Raw genomic sequence first — 20,957 nt, forward strand, 5'->3', positions numbered from 1 at the left:
GGGTGATTGGGGGCTCAGCCACAGGATGTTTAAACCAGGTACAGCGTCCACTTTGTAGCTGCAAGTCATCGCTACCCTTGCCGTTCGCCGTGGTGCGGTGCAGGAACGGGTTCTTGCCGTTGATCGCCCCGCCCCTGCTCCCACACCTCAGGGACGCCTCTTCCGCCAAATTCGTGTCGCCTCCTTGCGGCGCCTGCGCACTGTCACATTACGGCGGAACTAATCCCGCGACCCTGCGCTCTGACGCCTTTAGTGCCAGGAAGGGAAAAGGGGGACCACAGAACGCGTCACACCCGGAAGCGGAGAGCCGGAAGTGGGGTTGGACAGGTTATCCCCAGGGGTGGGGCAGCGGAGGCCCAGGAGGAGGGGGAAAAAGAAGGTGGAGGAACCTGGCTACTAATCTGAATCCGATACGGATTCTCTTAGACCTCAGAGACACAGAAAAGAGAGAAGGGTGCCTCATCCCCCTTCCTCCCCTCCTTCCTCTCCTCAGCCTTAGCCATGGCGGAGGCAGGGGCCGGGCTGAGTGAGACCGTCACTGAGACAACGGTTACCGTGACAACCGAGCCCGTGAGAAAGGCGGGGGGCGGTGCTGTTTAGGGGTCGGGGAGCTACCGGGAGGGAAGGGATAGGGCTTTGGAGAGTTGCTGGAGGGGCTGGGCCTGGGGATGTGGGAGGAGTGGGGTTGGGAGAATCGCAAGGTATTGGGGATTTTTGGTGTGTCAGAGTTGGTGCAGAAGGCTGGTCGAGAAGCGTGTTATATATAGAGTTAGGATGTAGGTGATGCTGCTTGGGGGAGGGGGGCTTGTAGAAGTAAAGAAAGAACGGGAACTTGGAGATTACGGAGCAAGGGAGGTGCTGGGGGAAATGAAGGGCTGTGTAAGAAAGCATGGTTGGAGGCCAGCTGCAGGGGAACTTGACTGGAAGCATGCTTATGAATAAGTATTCGTTGAAGGGATGAATGCGAAAGGAAGCAAAAGAATGAGGGAACAAGAAAAGGGAGATGAAGATAGTATTTTGAGAAACCAGCGGAGATGTAAATAGAGAAAAATGTAGCATTTTTGCCAAAACAGGTTAAGTTGCTTTCATTGGGAAAAGATTGTATGGAACTTCATAACCCTTGAATTAAGGGAGTTTAGAGTAATAGTAATTGGAGCTGTCAGGATGGTGGAGAATAGATGGATAAGAGGTGGGGAGTGCTGGGCTTGAGGATGAGACAGGTGAGAACAGAGTTCTTTCTTTAATGGGAAAAAGAATAGGGGGTCTGGAAAAAGAAAGAGATCAAAGAGTAGGCATCGGTGACTGAGGAAATAATTTCCATGTGTTAATACCACCAAGGATGATTTGGGGAGGAAGATGGAGAAACAGCGAGGATTATATTTTCCTTTGAAGATTTGCTGGGACCTTCCCTAGGTTAGGAATTGTGTCTTCTCTGTATACTAGTGATTACCAAGAACAGGAGATAACATGTCACGATTCCTCTAGGGACACCCTGAGGTCCAAAACCTGTTCTATTTTATCTTCTCCCAGCCCTCAGCTCCTCTGGCCTTAGGTCCATGATCCTGACTGAGCTGGGAAAGGGAAGAGAGGAGCCCCCCCCCCCCAGCCCCCACCCCGGGAGGTAGGGGGAAAGGTTAGTGGGAGGGGATTCGATAGGTAAGCCCATCCTTCTTACCTTCCAGGAGAACCGGAGCCTAACCATCAAACTTCGGAAACGGAAGCCAGAGAAAAAGGTAGAATGGACGAGTGACACTGTGGACAACGAACACATGGGGCGCCGCTCATCAAAATGTGAGTAATTGTTGGCCCACAGTAACCCTGGAGTCCTGGCTCCCCTGAGCATATCTTCTACCTTGTCACATCCACTGGCCTTCCTGAAGCCTGCAGGTGCTCACAATTCTGTCGTTGTCTGGGGGATTCTCTGGTGTCAGGGAGAGAAGGTTAGAGTTAGAGGGAAGGAGGTCAGGAGGGGCTTGAACTGGGATGTGCTAAGGCCTGAAGTCAGGACATATCTGAAATGGGAGAAATGGAGCTTTAGATTCCTGGCTGGAAAGGACGAGGGAGTTGGGTGCTTGAGTCCCAGGGTGTGAGCCAGGGCTGCTGGATCCTGGAAGGTAACTCTTCCTCCTTTTTAACTGGGCTCCTCCCTTCAAATCCAGGCTGCTGTATTTATGAGAAACCTCGGGCCTTTGGCGAGAGTTCCACGGAGAGTGATGAGGAGGAAGAGGAGGGCTGTGGTCATACACACTGTGTACGGGGCCACCGCAAAGGACGGCGTCGTGCAACCCCGGGACCAAGCCCCACCACCCCTCCGCAGCCTCCCGACCCCTCCCAGCCCCCTCCAGGGCCAATGCAGCACTAAATTCCTCTCTCCCCCACCATTCCTGTGTCTGTCTGGCCCTGAATGTATTCATGTGGCTCCTTGGGGACTAAACCCATGTTTGATCCCTTCTCCAGCCCCTTCCTCCCCTCTCCGGATAGAAGGAAACAGGAGAGGAGGGTGGACAGAGATCCCGGAATTCTGACTTGCTGCTATTCCAGAGCCCAGGCTTCTGGGTTCTCTGAGTCCTCATTTCTCTTCCCAGTACCCAGCTTCCTCTCTCCAGGGATCCAGGCATCTTGGTCCCAATCTCTTCCCTTTGTTCTCACTGCCAAACTGCCTGTCCTGGGATCCAGTTATCCTGGCCCCATGCACTCTCCACTTGAGTCCCAAACAGTTAAACTGGGTTTCCAACAGCCCCAGCTTTCACTGCCAGGGTCCTAGTCAGATTCCAGGCAACCTCGGCCCAGCTACGCTTGTTACCCCTGGCTTAGAGCTCTTCCACTGCTGTCTTTACATAATGCTAACTCTTAGTCCTGGCCTGTGGGATTGTGAGGTCTTATGAGAGACCTCAGGGCGCTCTTTCCTTCCTCTCCTGCCCACTCCCCTCATGCCCTTAAGAGAAGTTAGGAGGGAGAGAGGTCTTTGTCATGCTCACCTTTAATGGGTAATGGAGAAAAAAATTTAAAAAGTCATATCCTCTCTCCTCTTCCTTCTCACATGACCTAGGGTTTCTGACAAAGCTGGCTTCAAGATCAGTCACTTGCAGCCAACTGTTGGCCTTTGGTCTTCCAGGTTAGGAGACAGATCCATCAGGGTCCCAGGGAGAGGAAGGAAAAGGGAGGGAGCAAAGAGATGGGGGTTTGTCCCCTGTGCTGTACTCTTACCCCTTCCTTCCTAAGCATTGGTGTCTCTGCCAGCCCAGGTGTCCAGCTCTCTTGGCCCTCTGCACCCCTTCCCGGGATCTGGATGTCATTTTCCAGGCCTCTTGCCATGCACAGTTGCAGAGATCAAATCCATACCACCACCACTGAGATCTCATTTATTGCCACAGATGCACAAAATAAATAACCCAACATCACAAAACGTGTTAAATACGGGCCCATTTATACATATGGGGAAAGATGTGGGATTATATACAAGGGTGAATCAGGGATGTCGGGGAGCCGTTTCCAGGTTGACAAAGGAGAGGTAGCACCATTGGTTCCTTGTTGTAAGTAGGTCCAGGAGGAAGTTTTAAGAAGGTTCTTAATGGGGAAGAGGCTGTAAGCATACAAAGTCATCATGGTGGAATAGACCTGGCCTGCCCCTCTCTCCCCAAAAGGGAGTAGTAAGCTTCTCAGAGGGGCCGAAGGCCGAGGCCAGAGTCAAGCTTCTTGTTGTGGGTAGGTGAGAAGCCTCAGAATGAATGAGGCAGGGAAGCCCAGCCTCAGAGCTGTGGAGAGGGCACTGGCCCTTCTTTGCCGAGAGGAGAGGCAAGAGTGGGAGGTAAATATTTGCCGGGCGGGGCCTCTGTGTATGGGCCGTTTGCAGAGCCTGTTCCCCACTTCAGGCCTGGGGTGGAATAAGATAGAAGGGGTCGGGGGATCCGTCGGGAGGTACTGGGGTAGCCTTCAGGGAGAGGCATCCTAAGAAGGAGAGGGTTGGGGTGGATTCGGCTTTGGGTGTAAAATGGGAGGCCGGTCGAGGTCCTCCTAACTGTTTGGGAGAAGAGAGGCAACATAAGTGGGCGGGGGTTGCTTATCAGTTCTCCCACAAGGGGCGTGGACTTGACCCCTGGAACGAGTAAGGATTTCCATGCCTTGATTCGGGCCAAACCAGAATGGGGGTTGCGGGCGAGCTTCTCAGCCTTCTGCGGGCACGATGCGGAGAGGGGCGCGGCGGTCACGGGTGCACAGCAGCGGGAAGACGCGCTCCCCCAGGGGGCCGGGGCCCTGGAAGGCGAAGAGCAAGTCGAGGGAGTGGCCGTCGTAGAAGGCCACGCGGCCCCGCTCCCAGTCCAGGTCCACGCGGATGCGCCGCGGCGGGGGCCCCGCGCCGCCCAGCAGAGTGGGCTCCGGGGCTGTGAGCGCCCACAGGCGGCCGCCGCGACCCTCCACGGCCCACACGGCCCCGGCGGGGCACAGCCCTACTCGGCCCTTGCGTCGCACAGACTCCCCGGCCGCGCCCACGGCGTAGAGGCTCTCCCCGTCGTCCTCATCCTCTCCCGAAGAGTCTCCGGAGGCGGCATCCGCGGTCTCCACCTCCCAGCAGTGGCGGCCAGCCCCGAAGCCCTGCGCGCCCAGCACCGCCGGGAGCTGATCAAAGCGCGCGGGGCCGTCGGGGGGCACCGGTGTCCCGGGTGGGGCCAGTCGGACGCTGCGGCGGTCCGCGGAGACGAGCAGGCGGCGATGTGCGGTACCAGGGTCCAGGGTCAGGTCAGCTGGAGAGGGGAGGGCGGGGGAGGACCGTGTGAGAGGGGTTTCCGAGTCAGAGGCGGGATGGGGCGGAGAGGGCTGCAGGAGAGCACAAAAGGGTCCAGCAACAGCTCAAAATACAGCTGCAGGACCAAAGAGGGATATGAAGAGCAGGCCTGCAAGACCCAGCCTGCACTCATGGGCCACTTTCTTCTGGAGAATTGGTCATGGAGAAGGCCCCTGCTGGCCAGGGTGGGGGGACACAGTGCAGAGATCAAAGGAGGGGTTCCCTGGTTGGTGGGCCTGGGTAAAGAGTGAGGCTGATCTGACTTCCAGGGAAGCTGAGCACTGACACCTCAATCTGCAGCATCTGGGGCTGGGCGTGGGAGCTGGGTCAACAGGATGGGCATGGTGGAGCCAAAGAGAAGACTGATACCAGATACCAGCACCCCAAGTGACAGGGGAGGGCCGGAGGAGGAATCCAAAGTATCGTGAGAAACCAGCCCACCACCCACAGGAACAGAAGGGAACAGGCAGGCCTGCTTCTATAGGGAGGGTGGGGCTGAGGAGTGAGAAGGTGGTGATAGCCAAGGGGATCCGAAAGAAGGAGTCACGGAGTTCCCATTTTGGCACAGGGGAAACGAATCCAACAAGGAACCATGAGGTTGCGGGTTCAATCCCTGGCCTTACTCAGTGGGTTAAGGATCCAGCATTGCTGTGAGCTGTGATGTAGGTTGCAGACATGGCTCAGATCCCACTTTGCTGTGGCTGTGATGTAGGCCAGCAGCTGTAGCTTCGATTCCACCCCTAGCCTAGGAACCTCTATATGCCACAGGTGCAGCCCTAAAAAGCAAATAAAAAAAAAAAAAAAAGAAAGAAAAAAGAAAGAAAAAAGGAGTCATTGCCTTTGTGTAAATGGGGTCCTTTAAGGAAAGATTTCTGAACTGGGGTGCTAGGAGCAATCTGGGTGGGGTGAGATGGTGGGTGACCACGAGGGTGAAACACTTTCTCTAGGCAGTTTAAAGAGGAGCAGAGGGCAGCCTTGGGAGTGATGGAGGGAATCCCCTAGAATCTGCAGAGAAGTCTGTCCCAGGACTCCTGAATCTCCTTGTACCAGAGCCCCAGGGACAGGGAGATGCAGGAGTCCTGGGACACTTCTGGAAGGGCGATGAGAAGCGGTGGCAGCAGAGAGTCCCCAGAAGCAGCTGACCTCTGGGGGTCTCCTGTGTGAGTGTCTGAACAGGTAAGAGGGGAGAATGGAAGGATGGACCTTGTTAAGGGTTGAATTGTATTCCCCCCCCCAAAAGATATGAAGTCCTCCAGTACCTCAGAAATAAAATGAGATCATCAGGACAACCCTAATCTAATATAACCGGTATCCTTATAAAGGGACATTTGGACCCAAGGAGGAGTCTGTATAGAGAGAGAATGAGGTGAAGATACAAGGAGAATGCCAGCTACAGGCCAAGGAACACTTGAAGCTACAGGAAGCTGGGAGAGCATCCTGGACCATATCCTCCCTTTCAGCCCCCAGTAGGAACCAACACTGCCAACACTTTGACTTCTGCCTCTAGAACCATGAGACAAATTTCTGTTGTTTAAGCCACTCAAGGTATGATGCTTTGCTATGGCAGCCCTAGGAAACTAATATAGACATCAAAAAGAACTTGATCATATTTGAGAGAGAAAAGGGGACCAAACGAAAACAGACTCATTCAGTTCCCTCCTTTCTGCCCTCCTTACCTGTTAGTCTGTGAAGCATATTTTTGACCACTGGGTAGTCTTCCGGGAGCTCGTCCTCTGAGTTGGATGACCTGGGCGTTGGGGCATCAAATCTGGATAGATGAGGAGGAAGGGTCAAGAAATTGGTAGACACCGTCTACCTTTTGATATCTCCCCCCATCTCTAGAGGAGGAAAAGGTGAGGCCACACCCAGAAGACCTGTCTTCGAGTGGGGACAAAGATGTGGGCTCTGGGAGAAGGTGATGGAGGTGGCAGCTGGTAGTAGAAAGGAAGAAACACTAAAATGGAACTCACCTTCTCCATGTCTTCCTCATATCCTGGGGTGGGCAGAAAAAACATGGATGTCAGCTCTGGGCTTCTTACTGGGGGGAGTGCTCCTGTCCCCCACCTCCTCAGGGCCTGGTTAGGTGAGGTCCCTCCCCACATCGCAGAGTGAGCTCACCTCTTTAGTCCCTGTGCTCCCCTTTCCTCTCGTGCTCCCCCTTCTCCTTTCATGACCTTTCCTTCTTCTCAATCACCATTTTATCTTCCTAACTCCACCCCCCACCATCGTCCTCCCTTCCCCTTGCCCCAAAGGCTCTCAGTTCCCCTTCCCCAGACTCATCCAGGCCTTTTCCTTGCCCCCAGAGTCGTTACCTTTCCCTGCTTCCTGCCCTCCCCCCCCCCCCCAGTGGCCCTTACTTATTCACTTTCCTGAGGGTGTATCCCAGATAAACGTCCCTCTTCTCCATCACGCAGACCAAACACATACCCAGGGCCCTTAGGCTAAGAGTTTGTTTATAAAAGCCTTGTAATAAAGCCGCTTCCCCTCTTGCCATGAAAGCCCAATGACATTTATTGGGCCCTTTGTTCTGTGTCTCTCTACCCTGACCGAGGAGGCAGCTGGGCTTGGATGAGTCCCAGGTCCCACAGATCTGCAGGGTACCATGGGAGCCAGTAGAGGGCGCTGGATGCCCCCCCCTCCAAATACTAGGATTCCCTCTTCTCCCTTCGCTGTCCAGTGGGTAAGACTGGAGCAGACCAGTAGGATGGAGAAGGGAAGAGAGGAAGGCAATTTGCCTAATAATGCCAATTACACCTAGACTAATTAGGTATATGTGGACTTCAAAGGGTGGAAGCAAGATTCGAGACCGGCTCTGCTGCTGGGGAGAAGCCAGTAAGGAATCCAGGACGCCTGGGGGTCGGGCAAGGGAATGGAGTTGGTTGACCGCCAGGGGAGTGAAGGCCCAGGAGCGACGCGGAAGAATGAGTGGGTGGGTGGGTGATTGGGTGGGATGTGGAGAGAAGCCAGAGGTCCCAGCGGCTGTTCTCCCCGACTTTGCCTCCACCCATCGCCGCCTCTCCCCGGGGCCCTGGGAGGAGCGGAGGACAATCATAACAAACAACACGGGAAAGCCTACGCCAGAGCCCGGGCATCTGCCCCAAGATGCTGCAGGGGAGTTTGGATCCCTCCTTCCCTTTTTTTGACAGCCCCCTCCTTCCCCACCCCTCCACTCCAGCTTTTTCTCCGCCCTCCTTCCTGCTCCTCCTCCCCTTGGCCAGTTTTGATCTTCTTCAACTTCCCAGGCCCCCAGTTCGCTCCCGCCCCGTCAGCTTCCTCCCTCCTCCTCCCGCCCACCGCCGGCCCCCTCAGCTCTGCCGCGGCTCCACCCCGGCGCCGGGCTGCCCCTTTCGCCAGACTCCCAGTTCCCGCGCTCTTTGCAAAGCCTCGGGGGTCTCCTGATTCTCTCTGGTGGCCCAACCTCTTCTCTGCCTCTCTAACCCCTTCGCTCCAGCCCACCCAAACAAGACTCAGGCATCCGTCCAGCCCCCTTCCCCCTGGGCAAAGCGTCAACTCCTTCCTATGCCGGTCCTGGCACTTGACAGCCGCCACCATCTCGTCCTCTGCTTCTCTCTCCCCAACTCCATCTTCTGCCTAAACTTGCAGAAGGGCCCCGACTCGGGAGGCACCATTCCCCACTTCCCCAGGAAGCCCGCGGATTCCCCCACCCCGCCCGGGCTTCCAGCGACAGCTGCGAACACGCGAAGCGCACCCCTGCCTCACCTCTCTCTGCTGGTCCAGGCAGCCCATGGTGGGGATGCGCCCCCCTCGGCGTTTCCCCGTGCGGGCCCCGGGCTCGGCCAGCTTCTCCCGCAGTCCTCGGCTGATGCGCACCTCCACCGCCAGCCGCACATTAGACCTCAGGCAGCGGCGGGGGCACGGCAGGCCGCAGCAGGGGCAGGCGGTGGGGGGCGTCTCGGGGCCCGTCGCCGGCGGGGTCCCCCAGCAGCGGGCCAGGCACGCGCGGCAGAAGCTGTGCTCACACGCCAGGAGCACCGGGTCCTCGAAGGGGCCCCCGCACAGCGGGCACGTCGCCAGCTGCTCCAGACGCTCCACCAGCCCCGGGCCCAGTAGCTCCGGCGCCTCCATGGGGAGCCAGCGTCTGGGCGCCGTCCCTTCCGCGACCCCCGCGAACGCCTTCGAGCGCGCAGCTGGCTGAGCGCCTCTGCTGCTGGTTGAGTTGATGCCCCTCTCTCCGCCTCCCGCATTAACTTTCGGACGTTTTCTGGCCCTCTCCTGGGATCGCCTCTCTCTTCAACCAGTCTGTCTCTGCCAATCTCCCTTCCACGTCAGGCTTTATAGGGAGGGAGGAGGCGCCCCCGGGAGGTAAACATCAACCCTTGCGTAACACCCCATCTGGTTCTCCCGCTTCCCCAGTAAGGTTTTGGCGGAGAAGGGTGGGAGGGACACCTAGGTCTGGAGCCGAGGAGGTGGTAGCTAGGGGGCGCTCTGGGGGCAAGGGGGCAACGTTCGGGGTGGGTAGCCCCAGTCACCCCGTAAAAGCGGGAATCTCACCTCCTCCTCGGCCTGAGGTGTGCAGGTCGGCAGGCAGGGTGCCCAGGCTCGCTTTTGGTATGTGTGCCCACATCGTCAGGGCGTGAGTCATTCCAGGTGGCTGGCACACCTACATCTGGGGGCTGGGGGCCCGGAAGCACAGATCCTGGTTTGTGCGCTTTGGCAGGCCTCCGAGTGTTGGTGTGCAGCTGTCATTCCAGGCGCCTCTCTCCGTTCCATCCTCCTACCTTGCCTATTAAGGGCTTAAGGACACAGAAGCTTTGGCTTAAGGGGTAGGGAGCAGGTGCCCGCACTCCCACCTCAAGGAGTCAGGGTAGGGCTATGTCACTTCTACCTCTGGCTGGCTCCTCCTCTCTTGTTACTTGCCATCTCTCTCTTTCTAGTTATTTCTCTCTTTCCCTGTGTATCCTTTTATTTCCACTTTTTCTCTCCTTCTTTGGGATGTACCCAAAGATGATCTATTTTCATTCTTTTGGTAAACTGGCATTGCCAAGTACACAGAGCAAGGGAATGACCTGAAGTGGAGCCATACCCAGATCTGATTTATGGCCTTGCTGTGACTCCACCCTGCCTCTTTTTAATTTCAGATCCCTAGAATCCCCTTCTGCTTTCTGATTTTTTTTTTTTTCAGATCTTTCCTCGTGCCTTCTTCCTTCAACTCCATCTCTCTGTCTCTCTCTCCTTCCCTCTCCTCTTCTCCTTCCTGTCTGCTCCCTCTTCTTACTGGTCCTCTCTCATGCTAGGCCTTTCTGTCTGGGTTGTGAATAAGTAAACATTCAGTCCTGATCACACACACTGCTGTACAAACAAGCGTTTGCATCCATCAATGTCCAAATGCCCCCAAATGCACAAACTCACAGGCAGATAATTCATACATTGCAAAAATCACAGATATGTCCCAAGAGTCTCATACACACTGAATATCACTGGGACAGACATCCAGGATTATTCAGGGACAGATAGACATACTCAAAGAAAGAAAACATCCAAAGAGATACTCTGTCATTAGTTTTATTGTCAATAAGAACAATAATACAACGGCAGTAAGTCTTTATGGAGTAGGAGCATCTTATTAGGCAACCCCTCCAGGCATCCTTCTTCCCCCTTACTTATCAGGGAGACACCCAAACATGACACCCTGATAAACAAACTATACAAATAAATACATGTGCACTCATTTCAGAAAAACCTGCTAGCTCCATGCTCATAAAATGCATGGCTTCCCAAGGAAAGACTACAGATATGACCAAAATCTATTTTGTAGAATGGACTTCCATGTTACGGTATGTAGCATAATGGTCCCCTAGAGATGTCCTGATTCCTGGAATCTATGAATACATTGCCTTACATGGCAAAGGGGAATTAAGCTTACAGATGGAATTCAGTTTGCTAATCAGTTGAGTTTAAAGTAGGGAGATTAGGAGTTCCCGCTGTGGCAAAGCAGAAACGAATCTGACTAGTATCCAGGAGGATGGAGGTTCAATCAGTGGGTTGGGGATCCAGTGTTGCCATGAGCTATGGTGTAGGTCACAGATGCAGCTCAGACCCCAAGTTGCTGTGGCTGTGGTGTAGGCTGGCAGCTGTAGCTCAGATTAGACCCCTGGCCTGGGAACTTCCATATGCCTCAGGTGCAGCCCTAAAAAGCAAAGAAGTAAAAAATAAAGCAGGGAGGTTATTCTAGATCATCCAAGCATCCTTAAAAGTAGAGGCGAGAAGCAGAAGAGGTAGAAGCATGAGAAGTACTCAGCCTGATGTTTCTGGCTTTGAAGATTGAGGATGGGGAGCCAGGAGCAGAGGAAGTGGGTGGCTATTAGAAGCTGGAGAAAGCAAGGAGATGAATTCCAGATGGAACCCAGCCCTGCCGACACCTTGGTTTTAGCCCCGGAGGACCCACTATAGAATTAGAGAACTTTAAGATAATAAATGTGTGTGGTTTCACACATTTCAAACAAAAGTTTGTGATAATTTGTTACAGCAGCAGATAGGAAACCAATACACTTGCTTTCCCTGTCTCTCTGGGGCTCTTTGGGACTGTCTGCACTTATCTGTTTTTGCCCCTTCAAATTTGTCACTTTTTCTGGATTTCTCTCCCTCCCTGGGCCTTCTGGTCTGTCCCCCCACCCTAACCCCCGCCCCCAGATTGCTTCATTTTCTTGGCTCTCCAAGGCCTCTTGGATATTGAGTTCTTTCTGGATCTGGGCCTGGAGTATTAGAGAAATGCCTCCCAGTCTCACTGAGAACCTTGTATTTTGACCAGTCCAAGAGCCTTTCTGTGACTCTCAAGTTCTTGTCAATGGTTTGCATCTTTGGTTGCACATTAAAGTCACTGGGGGAACTTTTAAACTCCTGATGTCCAGGAGACACCTCAGATCAATTAAACAGAATATCTGGGGATGAGTCCCAGGAATCAGGAGTTTTAAAAGCTCTCCATCTTCTCATTCAGGGCTCAACTCAAAGGAAATGTCTTTCACCATTGTGTCTCAAGTAGGTTTCCTCCAAGGTATTGCTTGGGGTCTCTCTACCCAGATTTATTGACTTGTGGTATTTATCACTATCTGAAATGATCTAGTGATCTGGTTTGATCTGGTTCTATTCAGTGGAAAGTAGCTTTATAGGAACAGGAACCTGGACTTCATGTATACTGCTGCTTTCCCGAAACCTGGAACAGTGCCTTGCACACAACAGGTCTCAATAAATATATACCCAGTCATTGAATTGGCCATCACCAATTGGACAAAGTGCCTGCAGCATGTGGATATTCCCAGGCCAGGGATTCAACCCACACCATAATAGCGACCCAGGACACTGTAGTGACAACATCAGATCCTTAACCCACTGTGCCACAAGGGAACTCTGCTAAAGGGTCTTTCGACTTACTCTGCTTTGATCTTCAAAATGCCAGACAAAGATACTCTTATCTTTCTCAATCAACAGTCATTCCTCGCTGGCAGATGCCAGGCACAGTGCTGGGGATTCTCATGTGATATGAGACAGGGCGTTCAGCTCACGATCTTGTTGTCACTTGCTTTCCTTAATCAGAGGATAAGGATTCCTGCTAACAATTCTTGCGCTCAGATTTTAAGCTGTGGTTGCTGTGAGTTCACACAATGATTCTAGGACAGATAGTATAAGGAAAAGGCATTTGAAGACAGACATTGCCAGGAAATGTCTCACCTCTCAAGACTTTCTCCCTCTCTCGCCAGAATCCCCAGCTACTCTACACCTGATCCTCTAATTCCCCCTTGGGTTTTTTCTACCTCCAGAGAGCCAGGTGGGTGGAGGTGCTCTTTGGTGTGTGCTGGCTTGGCTTGGCTTGCTCCAGTTGACCGTGACTGGATCCTGCCTCTCTGTTAGCACCACATCTTCTTAATATAGGCGCCTTCCACATAACTGTTCCCACCCCTTTCCAACTCTGTCCAGGATGACTGCTCGTGCGTGGTGTTGTGGAATGTTGCAGCCAGATACCCACACATGGCACTGGGGATGCTAGAGTGGGATCACCTTACTCATGCCTTCCTTTCTTATCCTTACCCTCCTTTTTTTTCTCTCTCTTTGCTTATTCTTCAGTCTGTGTCTTCCCCCATCAGTGACCTCCCCATCTTTTTAAAGAGTCTACAAGTCTTTAGGAAACTTGGAGAGGGAAAGGTAGGTATGAAAAGCTATTTGGGAAACCGATGACCAGTTAGCCATGGCCCCTGCCTTTAGGAAGTACAATAAGGCAAGTGAAGTATATTCATTATCAAGCAAAATCTGCCATTACTGAATTAGGGAGAGTGAGAAGGCAAATACAATATATCCATCATCAACTGAGATCTGTCACTACCACGTTGTAAAGGTGCACTGAGGGAAGAAGAGTGAGTGGAGGATTATGTTTACAGATCAGGGAGGGCATGGAAATAACTTCAGGAGGGCTTCCTGGAGAAGGTAGCTTGTAAATGAAGGGCGGGTTGGGTTGGGTGGGAGAGAAATGAAAAAGCCTGAACCAAGAAAGTCAAGCATCTTTGGGGAAAAGACCAGAAGTGAGAAAAGAGGCCCAAGGGTAAGGTGAAGTTGACCATAATTCTTTCTCAGTTCCCACACACCATGCCCCTTCCCAAAGAGGTTCTTTAATCTCAGTTGCTTCTATAAAAACTCTTTTTCTTTCTTTCTTTCTTTATTTTTTTTGTCTTTTGTTCTTGTTGTTGTTGTTGTTGTTGTTGCTATTTCTTGGGCCGCTCCCGCGGCATATGGAGGTTCCCAGGCCAGGGGTTGAATCGGAGCTGTAGCCGCCAGCCTAGGCCAGAGCCACAGCAACACGGGATCCGAGCCGCGTCTGCAACCTACACCACAGTTCACGGCAACGCCGGATCGTTAACCCACTGAGCAAGGCCAGGGACTGGAGCCGCAACCTCATGGTTCCTAGTCGGATTCGTTAACCACTGCGCCACGACGGGAACTCCAAAAAAAATCTTTTTCTTAAAGACTGCTGCTCACAGAGTGCTTTCACATAACTGAAAGGCCTGTTAGAGCATGGCAGCTTTCCTACTCAATGGCTCCAAGAACTCTGGGTATAACATCAGGAAGGGGGAACTTGAGGTAGAGACAGAGGATGAAGAGTCAATCAGATTAACCCAAGAATCCTGGTGCTCAAAAAAGTGACCAAAATTATAGGACTGTCACCCCCATACCCCAACCCTATAACAGCTGTGGGGCTGAGAGTCCAACCATTTTGCAGTGAGGACTCCAGGATTCTAGCCTGGTAAGGGATGTGCCCAGGCTCAAAGAGCCAGTTAGAAGCAGAGCCGGGACTGAATTCAGATCCACTGCCTGCATATCCTAGGATCTTTCCCTTAAACATTACTTCCTCTCTTCTGAGACTTTATTTTCTCTTTTCTGTCCCTTCTGGGAGCCTCCCTCTCCCTTTAAATCCCTGCTCAAGGCTAATATTTTCTCCAAGATGTTGTCCCTCTTTCCTTCTTTCTTTTTTTCTTTTCAGGGCCACACCCAAGGTACATGGAGTTTCCCAGGCTAGGGGTCCAATTGGAGCTACAGCTTCTAGCCTACACCACAGCCACAGCAACACCAGATCTGACCCGTGTCTGTGACCTACACCACAGCTCACAGCAATGCCGGATTGCCGACCCTCTGAGCAAGAGCAGCGATCGAACCTGCATCCTCATGGATGCTAGTTAGATTCATTTCTGCTGTGCCACGACAGGAACTCCCGCCCCTCTTTCAAGTTCATTCTGGATGTTCATTTATCCTCTATCCTTCTGATAATCCCCCATCAATGTCACTGGCATTTAAAATTTTTTTTTTTTTTTATGGGGGAGGCACTCCATGGTATACGGCGTTCCAGAGCCAGGGATCAGATCTAAGCCACAGTTGCGACCTACACCAACCACAGGTGTGGCAAGTTCGGATCCATAACCCACTGTGCCAGGCCAGGGATAAAACCTGTGTCCACAGCCAGAACTTCTTTATCCATCCTTTAAATTCCCCCTTAAACATTCAGTAGTCATTCTTCTCTTCTCAGTATTCCTGAGGCCTTCTTATTCCCTGATCCTTTAGCAGGGTTCCTGTAAAAGCCCTGCATTCATTCATCCCTTCATTTAATCATCCAGCAGCTATTTGCTAAGCACCTCCTATATCTTCCAGGAGTTAGGATACAGCGGTGAGCAGGCCAGCCATGGGCCCTTATCCTCTGGCAACTTAGAGTCTATTGGGGAAAAACGAACTATAAGCAAGTAAACAAATATATTAACATGATCATTACAGATGTGATAAATGCTCTGGAGAATATTAAGTGGTAGTAGAAGAGGAATTAACTGGAGAAGGCGCAAAATGCTTTTAATAGGACTTATTTTTTAAATTTTATTTTATTTTTTTGTCTTTTTTTCCCCCCATTTCTACGGCCGCTTCTGCAGCATATGGAGGTTCCCAGGCTAGGGGTCCAATCGGAGCTGCAGCCAGCCGCCGGCCTACACCAGAGCCACAGAAACTCGGGATCCAAGCCACATCTGCAACCTCCACCACAGCTCATGGCAACGCTGGATCCTCAACCCACTGAGCAAGGCCAGGGATTGAACCCGAAACCTCATCGTTCCTAGTTGGATTCGTTAACCACTGAGCCACGACGGGAACTCCTTAATAGGGTTTAGAAAATGCTTCTCTGAGAAGGTGGCATCTGAGCTGAGCCCTGACTGATGAGAGGGAGCCAGAGTGAGAAGAGTTGGGGAGCACTTTCCAGGCAGGAACAGGAGGTGCAAAGGCCCTGAAGTGCAGAAGATCTTGATGGAGATCAAATACTCTGCACTGTATAGAATGGTTTAATATGAGATTGGAGAAGTACGAAGAACCAGGCTTTGCAGGACCACAGGGACTCAGACAAGAAGTTAGGTTTTGTTCTAGGAATGGAATGCCACTGAAAGGGAGTTCCCGTTGTGGCGCAGTGGAAACGAATCCGACTAGTATCCATGAGGTTGCGGGTTTAATCCCTGGCCTCACTCAGTAGGTTAAGGATCCAGCGTTGCTGTGAGATATGGTGTAGGTCACAGATGCGGCTCAGATCCTGTGTTGCTGTGGCTGTGGTGTAGGCTGGCAGCTGTAGCTCCAGTTAGACCCCTGGGAACCTTTATATGCTTTAGGTGCAGCCCTAAAAAGCAAAAAAAAAAAAATAAATAAATAAAAATAAACATTAAAAAAAATGCCACTGAAGGCATTTACAGTGTCTGTATTTAGACACTCACTTTGTCCTGCTCGTCTTTTCTCTCCATTTCTTTTTCTGACTCTCATATTTATATTCCTCCTTCTCGTATTTATATTCAAGATGAGCATCTCTTGTGCAGCACATATACTAAAATTGGAATGATACAGAGAAGATTTGCATGGCCACCTGTATAAGGATGACACACAAATTCATGACGCATTCCATATTTTTAAAAAAGAATGTATATATATGTGTGACTGGGTCACTTCGCTGTACAGCAGAAATTAGCACAACCTTGTAAATCAACTATACTTTAGTCGAAAAATACACAAAAAAAGAAAAAAAAAAAAAGATGAGCATCTCATTTCCATGCCCACTTCCCGTGGGGGAGAATGAGTCTTCCAAACCACCATTGTATTAACCAGTCCAGTGCACCACATAGAGCTACTCTGAGTCTGGTCCCCGCCTCTGATACAAAGTTCAAAGCATCAGAGATCTGTAGAATATTAGAATTGAAAGGGTCATTAACCCCTACATTACAGATAAGGAAATTGAGGCCCAGAGGGGTGTCCTAGCTTGTCCAAGATAACTGGTGTGTAAGTGGGGAAGCCTCTGTGGACTGTATCCCTCAAGAGTGCAACAGCAGGTTGCTTCTTGTTGCTTAGATGTTTATTTCGACTAAAAGGATCTTAACTGACCAATTCTTTTTTTTTTTTTTTTTTGTCTTTTTGGCATTTCTTGGGCTGCTCCTGTGGCATATGGAGGTTCCCAGGCTAGGGGTCCAATTGGAGCTGTAGCTGCCAGCCTACACCAGAGCCACAGCAACGCAGGATCCGAGTGGCGTCTGCAGCCTACACCACAGCTCAAGGCAACGCCGGATCATTAACCCACTGAGCAAGGGCAGGGATCGAACCCGCAACCTCATGGTTCCTAGTCTGATTTGTTAACCACTGAGCCACGAAGGGAACTCCTTAACTGACCAATTATTATATGTCCATAGTTGGGGCCCAACTTGACGAAGAATAGAAGGAGCAAATGGCAAGGTCCTCACCCAGCCACACTGGGGTGTGATGGTGGGCACAACAACCACTGCCCTCGGGCAGCTTAGGGTGAGAGAGATCCTGACCAATCACGTGCCGTGTACAAACTGTGAGATGCAGGGAAGAACAGGGTCATGGGAATTCTACCAGGCAGGCCTCCGTGCAGGAAGCAAAAATCACTCTCAGTATTTTATTTTATTTTTGGGCAGAGCACACTTTTTACAAATTAAAGTATGAGTTGATTTACAATGTTTTTTCTTTTTTTGTCCTTTTGCTATTTCTAGGGCTGCTCCTGCAGCATGTGGAGGTTCCCAGGCTAGGGGTCTAATCGGAGCTGTAGCCACCGGCCTACACCAGAGCCACAGCAACGCAGGATCCGAGCCGCGTCTGTGACCTACACCCCAGCTCACGGCAACGCCGGATCCTTAACCCACTGAGCAAGGGCAGGGATCGAACCCGCAACCTCATGGTTCCTAGTCGGATTCGTTAACCACTGCGCCACGACGGGAACTCCTTACAATGTTTTTTCAATTTCAGTTTCCATCCCTGGCCCGGGAACTTCTGCATGTTTCAGGCTTGACCAAAAATGTGTGTGTATATATACACATACTTTTAATATATTTTTATATATACTGTACATATATTACATGTGTATCTATATCTAATATATTTATATATACCATGTTTATGTGTGTATACATATATACACATACTTTTAATATATTTTTATATATACACTATATGTATATATCTATATTTATAGTAGACAGAATGTATGGAAGTGTTGGTCACTGAAGCGTAAGGGAGAGGAAAACCAGGGGTGAATGCCCAGTTCCTGGAATGGACAACTGGGTTGATGCAAGAGCTATTAGAGAAATGGGAAAAGCTCCTAAGGAGCTTTGGGTGTTGAAACAGGATCACAAGGGAGGAGGGCAGGCCACAGTGATGAGCTATCTTGCTTCAGTCAGACCACAGTGCACAGCCATTGCCTCTCTCCGTAGAATGTTTCCTAACATCTACTTACCCACTCACCTGCCTTCTCCTTCTCCTGCCCTCCCTGTCTTCTCCTCCATCATTTGCTTTTTTAAAATTCTTTTCTTTTTAGGGCCACACCTGTGGCATATGGAAGTTCCCAACTAGGGGCTGAATTAGAGCTGTGAGCCACTGGCCTACACCACAGCCACAGCAAAGCCAACTCCAAGCCACGTCTGTGACCTACACCACAACTCATGGCAACACTGGATCCTTAACCCATTGAGCGAGGCTAGGGATCAAACCTGTGTCCTCATGGATGCTAGTTGGGTTTGTTAACCACTGAACCACAACGGGAACTCCCTCTCTGTCCTTCTTTCTCAATTCTTTGTTCATCATCCTATTTCCCGGACAGAATCAAAGTTTCAACCTGTGAGATGGGTAGAATATAAGAAGCTAGAAATGGAAAGGTTTTTCATGATCCTGTGGCCTACACTTCCTAGTGGACCTGGTTAATCATTTAACTTCTTTTCCCGGGACCCAGGAAGGGGTGAGGCTGGGAGGAGGGAGAAGAACTTGGACTGAAGCAGCTGAGGAGGCATGGTTCTCTAATAGACAGGAAATGACTAGTCCGAATCCCTCATTTCGAACTGAATGGCCTTTGCCCATTCTAACTAAACTAAATGAGAACCTGCAGAGTATGAAGGAACATACACCCCACTTGGAAACTGTGGGGTTTTCAGGATCTGATTTCATTCTTGTTATTTTTGTGACTATACAGTAGAAACAAGTACACTTACATCAAAGAATTTTTTTGTCTTTTTGTCTTTTTAGGGCCGCACCCATGGCATACGGAGGTTCCCAGGCTAGGGGTCCAATCGGAGCTGTAACCTCCAGTCTAGGCCACAGCCACAGCAACCCGGGATCCGAGCCGCGTCTGCAACCTACACCACAGCTCACGGCAACGCTGGATCCTTAACCCACTGAGTGAGGCCAGGGATCAAATCTGCAACCTCATGGACATTAGTCAGATTTGTTTCCATTGAGCCACGACAGGAACTCCCATCAAAGAATTGTTTTGAGGGTGAAAGGAAATAATTTATATTCATTTATTCGACAAATATTCATTAAGCACCTATCAGGTACTAGATACTGTTGGGAGGTGGAAACTCAGCAGAGAACCAAGCAGATAGAAATCTTCCCTCCCTTTCTAAAGGGGAAAAAATATACTGAACAAATAAATAAGTGAAATGTATGACAGGTATCATAAAGCAACATAGAGCTTGAGAGGAAGATAAAGATGCTGCATAAGACGTTCCCACTGAGGCACAACAGGATCAGAGGCACCTCGGGAATACTGGGACGCAGGTTTGATCCCTGGCTCCTTACAGTGGGTTAAAGAATCCAGTGTAGGTCGCAACTTTGGCTTGGATCTGATTCCTGGCCCCAGAACTCCATACGCCGCCTCCGGGCAGCCAAAAAAGAAAAGGAAAAAAAAAGAAGATGCTGCACAGGGTAGGCAGGGTTATAATTTCAATAGGTAATATTTGAGCAAGGATTTGAAGCCAGTAAAAGAGTCAGCTGACTGCTCATATGGAGGGAGAGTGGCCCAGATTAAGGGAAGTTCAGATGCAAAGCCCTTGAAGCAGAAGCTACTGCTGTGTGAGATTTGGGGTGAAGGCCATGTGTCTGGAGCAGTGGGGAGGGTGATAGGAAGAGAGAGAGGTGATGGGTGGACGGTGGGTGGTGTTGAGGCCACAGGAGGACTTTCTTTGGTGCCAAGTAAGGGGAGCCTAGTAGGGAATGAAGATGATAAGAAGGGGCTGACTTCTGGACAGGAGCTGATGGAGTGCTGACAGTTTTTGCTGCTGGTTGGGTGTGGGATATAAGAGCAAAATAGGAGTTAGGAGGCACCCAGAGATTTGGCTCAAGCACCTGGGAGGATGGAGCTGCCAGTGATTGAGGTACGGAAGGCTGTGAGGAGCCAGGTTGGGTGGGAAGCCAGGAGTTAAATGGTAGACATGGGAAGTTGAGCTGCCTGTCACCTATCCGATTGCTTTGTGAACTGTGCAATCTACATGGACGTAATCCATACCTAATCTATAATAAGAATAGAAGAGGGTTTTATGTGAGCCAGTTTGAGGACTATGGCCCAGGAAATACAGATTGAAAAGCGTGGATTACAAAATGGGCTGGGGGGGTGGTGCTTATAAAGGAGCCGGCAAGCAGGAAGAGAACTTGTTGAGTGGCATTGGTTGGGGTCCAAAACGGTTGCAGAGTTATAAGGGGAGCCCTTGAGACCATAAAGTTGCAGCCGGCAGCTACCAGCAGATATTGCTTTGAGAATAGCTGGTGGTGCTATTTGATACAGTTTGATACAGTTTGATACAGTTCAGAAAATTCAAGTTTTCCCTAAGGCAGGCACCTGTCTGAAACAACAGTCTCAAGGGCCCCCCATCTCCACTTTGGATGTCCCAACCACAGTTACTCTATTTTGGTTTTGAAATGCATTCTTTTCTTTAATGGTTATGGCAGATGTACAATGCATGCCTGATGGCCCATGAGACAGGCTGTTCTAGTTAACATAAGGTTCAAGCAAATCATGCATAAGCCAGAGTGACTTCCCCATACCTCCTATGTGAAATTTCTTCCATTGGGCCCTAGGTAAGCACCTGACGTTATGAGTAGTGACAGAATCAAAAGAATTGTTCATGTTTATATAGAAATTTATAATCTTCAATCTTCTTCTCTATTTTATTTTTTTTTAGGGCCACAGGTGTGGCATATGGAAGTTCCCAGGCTAGGTGTTGAATCGGAGCTGCACCCCCCAGCCTACACTACAACCACAGCAATGCCAGATTGGAGCCACATCTGCAACCTGCACCCTAGTTCACAGCAAGGCCAGATCCTTAACCCACTGAGCTCATGGATACTAGTTGGGTTGTTTCCACTGAGTCACAAC

The 20,957-nt window shown here is 50.7% G+C and overlaps 2 protein-coding genes and 1 non-coding gene across 12 annotated transcripts; 2 read left to right on the forward strand and 1 right to left on the reverse strand.

The window, feature by feature from the left end:
- The first annotated feature begins 286 nt into the window (after nucleotides 1-286).
- On the forward strand, nucleotides 287-3,415 carry PPP1R11 (protein phosphatase 1 regulatory inhibitor subunit 11). 8 transcript variants are annotated; one of them, XM_084965877.1, is made up of 4 exons: nucleotides 287-327; nucleotides 1,339-1,413; nucleotides 1,683-1,791; nucleotides 2,160-3,406. In XM_084965877.1, exons 3-4 carry the CDS (start codon nucleotides 1,770-1,772, stop codon nucleotides 2,360-2,362), a joined length of 225 nt encoding a protein of 74 aa, XP_084822003.1. In that variant the 5' UTR covers nucleotides 287-327; nucleotides 1,339-1,413; nucleotides 1,683-1,769; the 3' UTR covers nucleotides 2,363-3,406.
- On the reverse strand, nucleotides 3,336-8,869 carry RNF39 (ring finger protein 39). 3 transcript variants are annotated; one of them, XM_084965875.1, is made up of 4 exons: nucleotides 7,211-7,353; nucleotides 6,754-6,776; nucleotides 6,460-6,551; nucleotides 3,336-4,742 (listed from the first exon to the last, which is right to left on the reverse strand). In XM_084965875.1, the coding sequence occupies exons 2-4, from the start codon at nucleotides 6,771-6,773 to the stop codon at nucleotides 4,165-4,167; spliced, it is 690 nt and encodes a 229-aa protein (XP_084822001.1). In that variant the 5' UTR covers nucleotides 6,774-6,776; nucleotides 7,211-7,353; the 3' UTR covers nucleotides 3,336-4,164.
- Nucleotides 8,870-16,105: 7,236 nt separating this feature from the next.
- Nucleotides 16,106-16,214, forward strand: LOC146401465 (U6 spliceosomal RNA). The gene has a single exon (XR_014811749.1). It is a non-coding gene; the product is annotated as a U6 spliceosomal RNA (small nuclear RNA).
- Nucleotides 16,215-20,957: the final 4,743 nt, after the last annotated feature.

Source organism: Sus scrofa, chromosome 7 (assembly GCF_054392235.1).
Source record: "Sus scrofa isolate SSC_HxYL_T2T_F1_AM1 chromosome 7, Sscrofa_HxYL_maternal_Yorkshire_Landrace_v2.0, whole genome shotgun sequence".
NCBI classification, from domain to species: domain Eukaryota; kingdom Metazoa; phylum Chordata; class Mammalia; order Artiodactyla; family Suidae; genus Sus; species Sus scrofa.

Bases quoted from the DNA above. Each gene is read 5' to 3' on its own strand.
- RNF39 (XM_084965875.1), bottom strand. From the start codon at position 6,773: ATGAGGAAGACATGGAGAAG. The intron at 6,552-6,753 runs GTGAGTTCCATT...TCATCTATCCAG, and splicing joins ATGAGGAAGACATGGAGAAG to ATTTGATGCCCCAACGCCCA. The intron at 4,743-6,459 runs GTAAGGAGGGCA...TCCCCTCTCCAG, and splicing joins TATGCTTCACAGACTAACAG to CTGACCTGACCCTGGACCCT.
- PPP1R11 (XM_084965877.1), top strand. From the start codon at position 1,770: ATGGGGCGCCGCTCATCAAAAT. The intron at 1,792-2,159 runs GTGAGTAATTGT...CTTCAAATCCAG, and splicing joins GGGGCGCCGCTCATCAAAAT to GCTGCTGTATTTATGAGAAA.